We start from the raw sequence: 15055 nt of genomic DNA, 5'->3' as shown, positions 1-15055 counted from the left end.
TGTATATATATATATATATATATATGTATATGTATATATATATATATATATATATATATATATATATATATATATATATATATATATATATATATATATATATATATATATATATATATATGTGTATATATATATAGTTAACCAATTCGGAAATTAGCCATTTAATTAAAGGGTTCCAGTTGCTTGCCATTGTGGTTCAGGTACAGCTGTTAACGCTGACCAATGACACCTAAAACGTTTCAAATCACTTCGATTGGTATTTGAGCTCATTCCCTCTCGATGGCTTCTCTCAACTCACTGACTGTGGAACGCTCTCTGCTGTAAGCATGCTTGACATGACCCCACAGAAAAGAAAACCTTAGGGGGAGGGAGAGAATGTATGAGAGTTGAGCGTATTCAGCAAGTTTGCATGGTATTGCTCAAAAAACTTAATTCTCCGGTAATAATCATCTTCATTAAGAGTACGTACAAGTCTTTCGATAGATGCTCACCTGTCTCGGGAACAGCTTGCTGAAAAGATTTATTTGGAGATGAAAAGAGCATTTCGGTGACTTTTCTTTCTTGTACAAGTGTGCGGATGATTGAAGTAATCTTAAATAGTTCTCATCAACCTTCTTTCTTAAACGCATTTACCAAACATTTATTTCAGAATTTCGTTGGTACATTTCGATGAAAATCCCTTCTAAACTGTTTTTGTACTTTTCTTACGTTCTCAGTTTTCCAGTAACACTTAAGAATGAAATTTCTTTACTTAAAAGTTAAATCTGATATAAGCCCTTACTTTAAGCCATCCACGAATAAGAGAAAAGTTGTGATACTAATTAACATTCAAAGAGCGCATACATTTTTTTAGAACGCTCTGCATTTAAACAGATTTGTAATGTTGACAGATTTTTACCACATTCATTTGGATTGTATAATTCGAGAAAGAAAGAAAAAACACAAAAATGATACTTACTTTGAACTATGAATGGAAAAAAGCGACATTTCTTATTGTTGACTCAAATAGACTAAAGAAATATAATAGCATAAAAAATACAGAAATTCCAGATTGCTTAAGTTCATGTCAATGTTTTATTTATTAAACGTATAAAAATAAATATTTTTATGATCGTATTCAATACACGCAGAGAAGACAATGCCTTTCATGGTACAGCTTTCTTCATACTTTTATACTTTTATTAGATATGCTTCGACATGGACAGAACCTGGAACAGAAAAATCACGTTAACAGAAAATATTCCTATTTCTATTAGTTACGTAAAGCAGGTAAGGGGCTTTCTATAAATGATGGCTCATTTTTTTTCTACACTTTTAACCCCCTTCCTTCATATGTCGCAAATCGTCTCATGTCAGACTTCTTGTTACCTCTCTTGACACAAACTGGCACAATTTTGGGCATCCCCCTCAACTAAAATCAAAGCGACCTTCAAACAAGTGTGCAGTATAAACTTGTTTTTCCAGAATAAAGTGAAGCATCCACATACTTATATATAAGGTAGTGAGAAGCAAAGGGATGCAAGTAGCAGAATGAAAAATTTGGAGATAACCAGTACAAATGGTAGGTGAACCCCTCCTCTGTCTTGGGGAAAGAGATAATACTAGTAGAACTGGTAGGTGCAACTGTACAGCATGATTTAGAAAACAATTTAATAAATACCTACATAGGACGTAATCTTTATACGCGTTTTACTCAAAACTAGGAAATATCCACTTTGCTTCTCACTGCCTCATACATAAAAAAATAGTATGTGAAGGTTGATCCAGATTCCGAACTAAAAACGAAAAGTTATGTGTAGACCTTTCGCACAGACCAGAAAATAAAAAATAAAAAAAAACGATGAAGTAGTCAGCTTTAACAAAAGTTCCGGTTTCTTTGAAATTAAATATCGTCGCACATATTACTGCTACAAAAAAAAGAAAAAAAAAAACTCTTTTAAGGTAAATTTATTTTTTGAATTCATAAATGAATAGTTCTACTTCTAGGTAAATTGTTTTTTTTTGTTATGTAACGCAAACTAAAAACACGAACCAGGAATCCAAGATGGCAGCGCGAGATCTCTCTACGTCCATTCATATTTTGACTAAAAACACGGAAAAAATCTCTTCATCTTATCATAATTACGTACAAAAGTTGTGTTTTTTCTCGAAAAACACATGAAGGTAGAAGTTTGCAGAGATATCTTGTGCTTAAAGGGCTGTGACACATTTTTAGTCTTCTTTTATGGCAAATGCTAATTTGAATGTTTCAAAGAAATCACAGTTTTGTAGATTTGACGGATTGTACTTTAAGGGATTGTTTTTAAAAATACCGTTTACATATTTTGGCACCGTATCAACTTTAAGTGCTTCAAAAGTTTCAGAACTTGAAGCACACTAAGACATTTAACTATCTCGGTGGATTAAAAGCCATTTTGTCGGCATTTTTAAATGAGTGAACTCTAAAAACAACAATTTCAAAAAAGACGAAAAAGTATTTAAATTTAAACGTATCGCGAGTCAAAATGGCTCCGACTACTTGGTATTCAAATTTCAAACATTTAGATAGTCATCAAATACTGAAATCAACATGTGTGCTCATTTTTGGACATCTAACAATTACAAAACTGTTTATTATGTACTCATTTTTGAGTATGAAATAATTCAGCACTTTATTTGAAAAAAAATGGTACTCGTATTTGAAACAAAAAGTTTCAAGAAAATTTTAAAGCATGAATGTACTCATTTTTGAAAACTTCATTTTTCTCAGTGTACTTTTTTCGAGTATAGGTTTTCCGGGAATTTCAGAAATCGGTCTTTTCCTCAGAAGTGTGTATTCTTGGATAATTTCCTTTTATATACCATACTTCGGTTACGGTTACAGATTGGACAAGATAATGGGCGGTCTTTGCTCGACTGGGGCTCGTACATCTGCGTTTGCAGATTTGGTCAAATAAACACCTTACTTTTTTACTTAAACGGGAAACATATATTTCCAAAATACAAGGAACCCTTTCACTAGCGCAATACCGTTGATTTTCTTATATTAGTAAATCGAAAAAATCTATACAGAAAATAACAACTTTTTGAATTGCAAAATTACTTTGTGACTCACACCATAAAAACGATTTTTAAACGTCCGTGGAAAATAATGGGTAGCTGATCTGCCCTATTTCAGTACATATTTTTCAAAAAACAGGAATGTGTTCTGCTATATGACAGTAAACTTCCTAAAATCATCCTTAAATATTTCTAAATAATACAGACAAATCCCCGATTGAAGCTAATCGTGTTTCTGGAACCGTTAGAAAAACTTAAATAGGTTTTAATATCTTGGGGCCTTCCGGATTTGCCACTAAAACTCCAAAAGCATTATTACAACTAAGGCCATTGCTGAAAAAGAATTGCAAGTACCAAGCATCTCACTTGCTTGCCATTCCTGCAAAGCTGCGGAATCCAAACACTTATTTACTCGCATTGGGAGCTTAGTCGATCTGGATGCGCAGTAGTAATGGGTGCTTAAGCTGATAGAAATAATAAATACGTTCAGATAATCCTTAAACTGGTAGCTAAACATATTTTTCCCAACAGTGAAAAACCTGCATTCGTGCAGATTTTTGACAAACTTAATTTTTCTTCTTCACCAACTACATTCTTTTATGATTTAATGTTTAGTGTTGTAATACACAATATGACATTTTCGAAACGTTACACAGATCGTAATTAAGCAGCGTTCGGGGATTTTGCACGTTTTTCCCCCAATTTTCTGTAAAAAAGAGGAATTGCTAGAAGTTTCATGAGTAAAGACTTTCCACTGTTATGAACAACCTTTTTAGTTACCAGTGCGAAGATTCTTAAGTGATCCGTTTCCATTTCAACCGGAACCATTCCGGAAACAATGCAAACTGTAGTCTCTGTATGTTGCAGCTTTTTAAGAATTGCAGACAAATAAGCTGTTTGGCAGTCGTTTGCAATTCTGCTTTTGTTACGACCATGTTTCTTAAATGCTTTAGGTGCATTCCTACTTTTAAAAACATATCTATGTTTTCCTGACAGGTTCCTGATTTATTCCAGAAACTTGACTGACTTTTATTTGATACGTGTAGAAAATTTCAGAAATACCCTAAGTTAATTGCAGGAAGGTGATAACTTCAACAGTTTTAAAGTTCCTGTATTCTCCAAGTATGTTTCGGACAGAAATTAGTCACACTATCTGCTCATTATTTTCCAGAAACGTTCCTGATTTTTTTTTGTACAGTGTAATGTACATAAGCAAATTCAATAATTTGTACTTACATAAAAATTTGAAAGATCTTTAGTTGAAACTATTATTCCAGTATTTTTATATCAATAAAACATAGCTGTTTTGATTTATTTATGTTGATAGCAATATCAAGAAACGCAATATCTCAAACGGAATAGCAAATATATAGGAAATAAAAAGTCTAACTTACCTCGACATCAATAGATAGTACATTTTTCAGCAAAAATTAGTCTCTGGAAGAGTAAAAGCAATGTCGTCTCTGATTTGATCTTAGAAACCTAGTCCCAGAAGTCTAATATTTCAATGTTCACATTTTTACGTAGTAGAAGGAAGATTTCATCTTTCAATAACTGGTAATATTACTTCTATACCCTGAAAAGTATACTTTCGTAACTAGATATTGTATAAAAAAACATAAGTCACCCTCACCATATTTTAAGTTTGGTAAACTATAATCTTAATATTTTTCTAAAGCAGATGTTGTTATAGCTCGGGGTACTACATTTGCGCTACAGACCTTTTGTTTGCAGAAGGCGTAATTTGACTTTTTTTATTTTTGATTCCCAAAAAAAGACGATTTTTTCCGAAATTAGGAAAAATCAAATTAGAAAAATATTAATTTTTATTCCTAGAAATAAAATTAACTAATGAGATTCACATCTGTTTTCGGAGATCATGGCAGTTTGAGTAAATTCCACATCAAACCATGCTTCAAAGAATAAACATGTTTAGTAGTATTTATCATATGCTACACGCAGTAGAAACATAGATATCAACCACAAAAGAAAATAATACATCAGCAAGTACAACTTCATTTAGTAAATTACTTTTTTTGTCATTCGAAAGATGCCACAAAATTCCTTGATGTCAAAGCATAATGAATGCAAGCAAACAATTCAGTAGTTATAATGGTCCATGCATGTGTGTCCATACAAAATTTAACACTGTCAGTGTCAACTGGGAGTATTCGTAAATTTAAAACGATGGACTATGTTAATTTGGATTAGCGCTAGAATAAGGTTTTATTGAATAGGAATTCATGCAAAATATAACTTCACAAAATTAAAAAAAAAAAAAAAAAAAAAAAAAACAATGTACACGTTACTTATACGCATGCTAAACTAACAATGTTAAACATTATCAAATATTTTAATCACGTAAATATTTTATTTTAAAAAGGTTTTTCTTTTCATTCATAGGAAACTGATAGGTAAACTTTTATTGTACATTATGGTTAACTATTTTTAATTTCTGAATTTTTAGATTTTTTTCATTATACACCTCATTTGTTTTATTCTGCACAATTGTGCACTATTTTCATATTTTGTTGAGGTATCGCAGCACTGTGTTACTTTTATTTTTAAAAAAATTTCCTGAAGAGACTAAAAAAAAAAAAAAAAAAAAAAAACAAGGATTGCTATTTGCAAATTAAAAAATAAGAGATTACGGAATGAAACGGAATGAACTTAACAAATCGAGTTTAATATAATCAACAATTTCCATTTTTGTGTTTCTATTTTTCTTTAAATTAAAGTTTTTTGATTAATAGTGAACAGGGAAACAAAAATAGCAATATATTACTTCTCAAACGCCTAAAATAATTCCGTTCCGTTGTGTTTTGAATCATGTTTACGTCTTACTTTTAGGTCAGCCGCTGAATCTGTACTATGCAATTATTGCTTAAAATGTACTAGTGAAAACTGTAAATGTTTTATAACTATTCATAACCGTTCTAAAATATTTTTACTGATAATTTTAGATATGCACTTTAAGCATATACTATGCTCCTTTAACATATAAATAGACGTCGAATTGTAATTATCATTATATTAGGTGTTTCAGAAATTATATATTTTTGTTTTCCAGTCACCATTAAATTAAGAGACTTTCATTTTTAAAAAAGCCAACTTTTTGGGAAAACAAATAGGGAAATTGCTAATTGTTCTTAAATCGTTTTGTTAACTTCATTCCAAGTAGGTATATATGCAAAATCTTATAGTCATAGGGTATATGTTTATACTCATATAGTTAGGTTTATAGTCAAAATAAATAAATAAACAAATACATAGTAATAAAACAAAATACATAATAATAAAACAATACTCAAACAATCTTAAAAAAAATAAAGTTAATGAATTTTAAATTTTGAAACCGCCTGTTTTAACAAATGTCTTAATATTTTGTAAATTTCATATTAATCTAAATAAAACCAACAAACGGTTCTATCTAACTTCGAAAACGTTTCTAACTCTGCTCAAAACTCAGACTTGTAACAACTTGTGTAATCAAAAACACAATTACAAGTTTAATTTAAAGTTTAATTTTTTGATTTGGCTTTATTGAAGTTTAGTTTATCGTTTGAAGAAACAAGAATTAATGAAAATTCCAAGACAATTAGTTTTCTTGATTTCTAGAATTTAAGTGCTTGAATATATTATCTGTCTGTTTTCTCTTAAAGCATAACAAAATTTTCATTAAGAAAGTTGCACATAAATACGTTTTTCCAATCCATTTCCATACTTATATTTAAATATACTGATTAAATCTTCATTATGTAAATTATATGCTAATTTACATTGCTCGTTTAATTAGATTATAATCAAAGTTTAGTTAAGAACATTATTACTAATTTACTGTATTAATGAATTAAGCTTTCGGTTTTCCTTTTTTCGTATATCAAAGATAAGCACATAAGAATTGTTTTTAAATGTCTAAAACATATGTTTTAGATATTTTCTTGAAATGTAGTGCTGTTTATTTGAAACTAATTATTTACACCATTAATTGAATTTTGACCAAAACCTTGTATCTCTTTTGCAGTCATAATAAACCTTGTATTTCTCTTAGTCATAATAATAAGATCGTCAAAATTAGTAATTAATTAAAATTGAATGCATTGAAAAAAAAACTTTTCATTTCAATTTTCAAGGGACCTTATTACTTATTCACTTTTTAGCGATTGTCACCAATTTCGCTCTTAAATTGTATTCTGTTTAAAAATGACAAAGTTCCATTAAGGTTGTAATGCAAATAATTATTGCTGCAGTGACGTGATTCTCACTCCAAGGTAATTATAAAAACATTTTTAGGAATTTAAAAAAAAATCCATCGAATGTAAAGCTTCTATCTTGTCATTATTTTTAATTAGCATAGAGTGAAACAATATAAGGTAACTATAATATTTTTTACTCGGAAAAAATTTTTGTTTAGAAATTTGGTTGGTTGGTTCGTTCGTTTGGGTTTAACGGTACAAGATTATTCATAATGCATACATATATACAGTTTTTAAATGCACTGCCAAAAAAAAAAAAAAAAGAAAAAGAAAAGAAAAAAATAAACGAAAGTGTAAATTTATAAAAAACTGTTCGAAACCATAATGATGAAGTTATTTTTTAATTAAATGAAAAAAAAAAAAAAACATCACTCAATAAAAAGAATCATACCTCTTCTGACATTGCATGAGCTTTCTTTAAGGCGTCTTCATACGTGTTGTGGCTGCCCTCCATCAAACTTTTGTAAAGACAATCAGGAGTGGATTTTGGAGTCAGATGAACGTATTCTAGAAAAATGATATATATATATATATATATATATATATATATATATATATATATATATATATATATATATATATATATATATAATCAATAAAAAAATAAGATAAAGCATGCGTGACTGTTAGATCACGTGGCCATTATATCACCGTAAATTGAAGATCCCAAAACTTCGGCTATGCTTGGAAGTCATGCTGTGCTCTACATTAAAAAAAAAAAAATACTACAGTGGACGCTGGTTTATTGAATCAGTGGTTTATTGAATCAACCACTTTAATGAATCAAGTTGTCAAACACAGTGTAAAATCCAGCTGTATTGAATTAGCCACTTTATGGAATCAAAACTGCTTAGAACAAACGTGATTCATATAAGCGGCGGCCACTGTATTGCGTATGTTTGATTTTTTTTTCCTGAAGAGGGTTTTAAATGTTTTTACTATTACACTGTTAAATTTTGGAAAAGGAAGCTTTTATAGTTCCGCAGATGAGTTAAGCAAAAAAAATAAAATTATTTTAAAAAATGCAAAATAAATGATTTTCAAAACATTCATAAAAAAATGTTACCAAGGTCGCTCTGACTGCAAAAACTTGTTTTTTCATCATTCTTAAAATTTAATTTTCTTACATTTTAGTGCAAAAAATATTGTTTTGGCGCAATTGGACCGTACAGAAGATGAGATCGGAGCATTTCGCTCTTTCATGAGCATGACATTTTGTTGAATGGCGTTCTGGAAGCAGTGATCCGATCGTCGATATCCTTAAATATTAATGAAGCTACAGCGATTGTTTAAAAGTTCATTTCTAGCTAAATTACGTGACTTTTTTTTAAAACATCGCTAGACTTTAAAACTTAACGTTTCCAAAACAGAGGACGAGGGGAAAATTTTTTTGCGTCAAAACACATGCAATACTATTCTCTATTAATAGCAACTTATTTAGAACGTTTTTATTATTGCGTATTAGTTCTGCTTAGGATTGAAAAATGGGTGGTTTGGTGAAAAATTATTGCATTTGTGGTACATTTACTTTAAAAAAGTTTCCACGCTCTTTTCATCATGAAATAAAAAGTGAACAATTTATTTGCACTAACAAATACGTTTACCTGTTGGTACCTCTGCCGTATGATATATGTAAGAGTTTCCATCTTCGAAACTTTGCTTTGAAGATTTAGGCGTACTCTGTTGTGTCCTGTGGAAAAACACTAAATAGTCAAATAGAAAACAACAGTAATAACTGAGAGAAAAAGAAAACCTGATTGTTCTTTTTAAACACATTGAAATCATTTTCGACAGCCACGTTATGACGGTTAAATGATAGCAAAAAAATAACTTTAAAAACCAGCAAAGGTTGTTGGATAAAATTGCAATCTCTGGATATAATCGATACATTGAATATCGTTTTACCTTAACCCTGGCTTCAGGGTGGTAACTTACTACTTATATAAATATGTTTTTTAATACATTACTTTACACTAGAAAAATATGCAGTGGCTGCATTTTTTACCTTCATAACAAAGCGGTTAAATATATTTTAAATGACAAGAACAATTCTAAGCAAAAATATGTTGCAATAGCTTTTAAAAGTGAGGAATTATGACATATTACTCGCTCTTAATTAAGTTAAGATACGAAACATTAAATTTCGTCAAGCAGATATAATATATCTAGACTAGATGAGTATCAAAAAATGTTACAAGAAATAGTTTTCAAATTGACAAGTATGAACAAATTTTTAAGTTACAACAAAATTTAACACAAAAATAAATCTCAATTGAAAGAAAGCAAAATATATCTGTTTCCCTTCAACCTAGAGTTAATTTATGGATTAAATTTTAACACCTTAATTGCACATAAAAATAGCTCAAAAGGTAAAATTCGCAGCAATATATTTTTGTTAACGTTACACAAGACCAAAAAAAAAACTAGTTGAAGCCAGTTAATGTTTTAGACTTGCTTGAGATGATAATGTAGGATTACTTATTTAAAAAAAAAAATCCGTCAAACTGTCGATCTTCAAACATTGATGACGTCTACAAAATTGCTTGTAAACATGCGAAACTCTCGGAATGTCCTCTAGAGTAACCTAGTCTTGCTTACTAACATAGTACTTTAAAAAATTACCATTAATAGATTTTTTTTTTCCATTTTATTGCATATGTTTTTTTTACCTCAACTAACTCTACAGTAAATGATTACAGAATATTGAAGTTCGCATGCTTTGCTAAATAAACTAAGAGGCCTAACGATTTGCCATAAAACTTTTTACTTCCTAAAATATTCTGTAACAGCTATTTTGCGTATACAATAAAATTTATCTGCAGAGAAGAAACCAAACAATGTCTCTCTTTTCATTACTAATGCACTTGTTTTAAAACCGCTAGAGTTTCTGCGTTAGGGCTAAGAAAAAATAACAAGTCTGCATTTGAAAAGCGAAAGTAAACTTTTGATTAAAAGGCTATATCTATTGATAAAATGGCTTGAATAATTTCATCGAGTTGACACACAAGAACGTGATGTAGAGCATCATTAAAAAATAGATGCCCCCGGAAATTATTTAAGCAACATTTGTGTCACAATAAAGAGAAAATGAATGACTCAAGAGAAATTACAGTGAGATGACAGATTCATTCTGTATTTCTGTTTGGATACAGTGTTGTCCTTGACCCACTTTTTAACTTAAAAAAGAATTGCTTGCAAAAACTGCTTGAATCCATTAACAATGAACAGGAAGGATATCTCATAAAAAATACAAATATATAAAAGTGAACTATATCTTTTTTTTTAAAATTAATATAAAAACTGAAGATTTAAAAATGCACAATATAAATATTAAGTGAAGAAACAAGCCTTTCTTGATTTATTTCCAACTAGAACTTTGAGCGCTAAAATAATATTTAAATGTGATACTGCATTTTCGACGTTTAAAAAGAACTGTTTTATTTTTTATGTGTTTTCTTTTATTTTACAAAATAATGCATAGGTTTATCACCTTCTGAAAAAAAAATTATTTGAGATGTAAAACGTGTGGTAAAAAACTATTTTAAACTTACTTTTCATTCATTTCTGTTCCTGCTGAAGCTGCTTAAATAATACAAATACAATCTTAAAATTTTATATACATTCAATATTTTTTCTATATATTTCTTTAAAATGAAAATTCAACAATTATAATCTCCAAACAAGCTTAGTTCTCACCTTTTTTGGGGGAAAATACAACAAAGGTATATCCAAATATCTAGTCATTTTTAACTATAACACAAAAGTACAAATTTCTGGTTCGAAGACCGTAACTGAGTGAGGAAAAATGGGGAGCTTGAAAACTTGTAGAAACTTAACCGAAACTTGAAATTAGTATCTTTAACTAGATTAATAATTTAACAAAAGCTTTGTTCAAATTAAAAAAAAATCAATCAACTTCAAAACAACTTACAATTAAAGACAATTGCAAAGCATTAAAAGTCCTTTAGAAGTTAAATTAAACTTAGAAAAAAAACGACCTATCTTTATTAACTTGCCATTGTTATGCAAAAAAAAAAATGTGCTTGTACCCATACTGAAATATGTCCAAAAAAATTTATTTACATTTTTTAAAATTCTTTATCTTTATTTTTTAATTAAATGTCAATTTTGTTGAAAATTATAGTTCATTTTGTTCCACTATCAAATGAGTGTATCTAAAATTAGAAGAAAAAAATTCCGACCTGCTTTTCAGCAACTTCAAAACGTATAGGTGCGTTTTTTTTTGTTTCAGTAGCATCATAACCAATATCATCTAAAAATAACTTTTTTATTGCATGCACTTCCTTTAAAGAAAACTTTTCTGCTATCGAACTCCCGTAGAAAGTCATATATCGTCTGCAACATAGCGTATACACTGAGTAGTCGTGGCTTGCATAATAGTTCATGGTCAAATAAATTAATTAGTAGCCATAATGTACTAGATTTAATCAGGTATATTTTAACAGAACTATGCTAAGTGCTTATTTTTTGGTAAATTATTGTATTTTTTTTTATATTAAAATCATAACAGAAATGACAAAATGCAGTATACCTTCATGAGAACTTCCGGTTTTATTTTTAACGATTGCTAGAACACCAGCTACAATCAATAAAACTAGAGCTCCAGAAGCTGCTATTGCCACAAGTATAACAGCTCCAATGAAGTTCCTATTCTCACTGCCTGGAAAAAAAGTGAACAAACAATTAGTATGTTTTCATTATAAGAAGTGCATCTACTAATAATCAAGAATCTATTATAACGCAAAGGTTTTTCAGTTATAGAGGAAGTAGATTTCTTAAAAATCAGTGTTAAACTTCCTTTTTAAATGAAACTTTCAACAAAATGTTTGCACAAAGCGTACAGGGTGCGGAGAAAGTTCCCACAATTTTGTTTAAAACGTTTTTTAGCGTTAAAATCGTATGTTGGCGATTTATTTGGCACCTATTTTTTACTGGCATTAGACGTATTTGAGGTTTAATCATTTGTTCTTTGTTAGTTCAGTGAGTTAGGGAACTATGAATCGTGAAAATGTGCGTGTTACTCTCGTTGGATTACACAAGAAGGGAATGAAAACAACCGATATTATTCGAACGACTGGATTCAAGAGTAAAACAGTCGATGACGCTGTGAAACGCTACAAGGAGACTGGAGGGACTGCCGATCGTCCACGGAGTGGTCGTCCAACCACTGCAACGACTCCAGCGAATGTACAGAAGATCCGCTGTCGCATCCGTCGCAATCCAGAGCGCTCAGTGCGAAAGATGGCCAAAGAACTGAAGGTCAGCGAAAAAAGCGTCCGAACCATCGTGAAAAACAAGTTGGGACTTTGTTCTTACAAGATCAATCGCCTCCACTTCCTCAATGGCACAATGAAGCAGAAAAGATTAATAAGAGACGGATGCTTCGCTTGACCGCTGGTGCTCGCCTTTCGAAGGTTCTCTTTACCGAGGAGAAGATCTTCACCATCGAGCATACACATAACCGTCAAAATCATCGCCAACTGCTTAAGAAGGGTCAGAAGAAGACCGCTGCTGTAAAAATCATCGGACACAATCACTTTCCAGCCTCCGTAATGGTCAGGGCTCGCATTTGTGCGACTGGGAAGACGCCGCTTGTTTTCATTGACATAAACGTCAAAATTAATGCTGGAGCTATCAGCAGTGGGTTCTATGCGATGTACTAAGGCCATGGGCAACAGAGCACTTTGGCCAAGATGGATTCACACTCCAACAAGACTGGGCTCCTGCGCATTCGGCCCGATCGACGATTGCCATCTGCGAAGATCTGCTCCCAGGTTTTTGGGGCAAGGATGTTTGGCTCCGTAACTCACCGGACCTCAATTCGATGCATTACTCGGTGTGGAGGGAAAAATATCGGGAAAACGATACTCCAGAGTCGACATGCTCAAAACGGCTCTGAGGCGTTCCTGGAATGAGATAATGGTGAATGCGTGCGCGAGCATCGTCGGCAATTTCAGACTGCGGCTCCATAAATGTATTGACGCCCAAGGAGCCAATTTTGAACAATTGTCATAATTTTTTTGTTTAATGTTATTATTATTGTTTCAATAAAGAGTTTTTATTGTTTTAACTTGTTGATTTGTTGAATTATGTGCTAGTTACAGCCTATTGAAATATCCAATAAAATTGTGGGAATTTTTTTTTGCACCCTGTATATGTTACCGTTAAAGTGTAAAATGGAGTTATTTTATAGAATACCTAGTTATTCCATGAAATAACTGATCGTGTCCGTTAAAGTGTATAATATGTTATTAACTTGACATTTTAACTAGTCACTAGTAACAATTGAGGTCCGATGATATAACTAGGCATTCTATAAATCAACTAAGGAGAGACAGTTAAAGTGTAAAATAAACAATTCATCTACAATGAAATAACTATATAGGTATTCTATAAATAATCTAATGATAGACAATTAAAATGAAAAAAAAAGCAATTTATCTAATTTATGCAGCATATAAATGATATTTATGGAAACGTACCATAAAATCATTTGTTACTAAAGGATTAATAAAATGACACTTGGAATTACAAATAACATAATTTTTAAAATAAAAACATTTTTTGCTGACACACTTGGTGTTACACGAACATAATTTTCTTGTTGGAAGGTAAATGTATTTGTCGTGCAATATATATGATATAGTTTATTTTACATTTTAACGGGCTGCAGATCGTTATTCTAAGAAATAACTAGTTAAACCATGAACTACAAAGGAGTTTTACACTTTAACGGACGCGATCAGTTATTCCATGAAATAACTAGATATTTTATTAAAATAACGAATTTCATACTTTAACGGTAACATATATATATTTTAAACTGCAAAAAATATTATGAGACATTTGCAAGCATAAACATGGAAAATCAATTGTTTCTTATTAATTCGTAATCCGCAAAAATTTAGTAAAAACATTTATTCCCATTTCTTTAAAAAATAAACAAGCAAAGTTAAGCTATAAATGCCAAAAATGAGTTACCTGATTGTCTTTCGGACGGAACGGAAGTTGAGGCAGTCAGTGCTACAGTCTCACTTCTACCTTTCAATCCAGAAGTGTATAGAGCAAGAATAAATGTTGATCCACCTGGAAGGTTTCTCACATAGAAATAAGGCTCCTCACTTGTCGATAGATTTGCCATTAGACGCTCACCTTTCGTGTCATACACTTCTAAATGAAACGTTTGTTGCTTTGATGTGTCCACGAAATCACAGGAAACAATGAGTGTATGTTTTGTCTGATTAAAAACTGTACAATTCAGAAGTGACTGCGGAATTTCTGAAACGAATTAATAAACAAAGAGGGGGGGGGGAATAAACATCATAAAAATAAAATTAAGACAGAAAAAATGTAAAGGCGTTAATTTGTACTAAGAATAAATAAATAAAACTGCTCATATAATGCTAGAAATGATGGAGCTTATTGTTATTATATTTTGGTGCTCCCCAGGGAACCACAGGCACTATGTAATAAAGAACAAATAATAAATATGTAATAAGCTAAAGAACATAGCGAACGGTCCCATAAACTCAGAGTATTTTACGAATTCAATGGTTGCAGATTAGTTTCCTAATTTTTGCTGTAACAAATCAAGATATACTCAAGGATAAGTACATATTTTAAGATTAAGGAGAGGAGACTGAGAGTTTTTGTCGTTCCTAATCAGATTTATTGAGGTAGCCAGAAAAATATTTTCAAAGGGGACAAAGTTAAATTTCGGAGGATGAATTCTGAGATAT

General features: G+C 30.8%; 1 protein-coding gene across 1 annotated transcript in view; it reads right to left on the bottom strand.

Moving 5' to 3' along the window:
• Positions 1-1080: 1080 nt before the first annotated feature.
• The window catches only part of LOC129217323 (contactin-5-like), a 91552-nt gene continuing 77577 nt past the window's right edge, over positions 1081-15055 (bottom strand). Inside the window, exons 9-15 of the mRNA XM_054851604.1 lie at positions 14298-14594; positions 11848-11976; positions 10847-10874; positions 8900-8985; positions 7687-7802; positions 4434-4615; positions 1081-1208 (exon numbers count right to left, since the gene is read on the bottom strand). Of these exons, the coding sequence (XP_054707579.1) occupies positions 4580-4615; positions 7687-7802; positions 8900-8985; positions 10847-10874; positions 11848-11976; positions 14298-14594 (692 nt within the window). The 3' untranslated portion in view covers positions 1081-1208; positions 4434-4579. The remainder of the gene's footprint in view (positions 1209-4433; positions 4616-7686; positions 7803-8899; positions 8986-10846; positions 10875-11847; positions 11977-14297; positions 14595-15055) is intronic.

Source organism: Uloborus diversus, chromosome 2 (assembly GCF_026930045.1).
Source record: "Uloborus diversus isolate 005 chromosome 2, Udiv.v.3.1, whole genome shotgun sequence".
NCBI classification, from domain to species: Eukaryota; Metazoa; Arthropoda; class Arachnida; order Araneae; family Uloboridae; genus Uloborus; species Uloborus diversus.
Note: the sequence above shows the minus strand (reverse complement) of the source record. Positions and strands in the feature narration are given on the sequence as shown.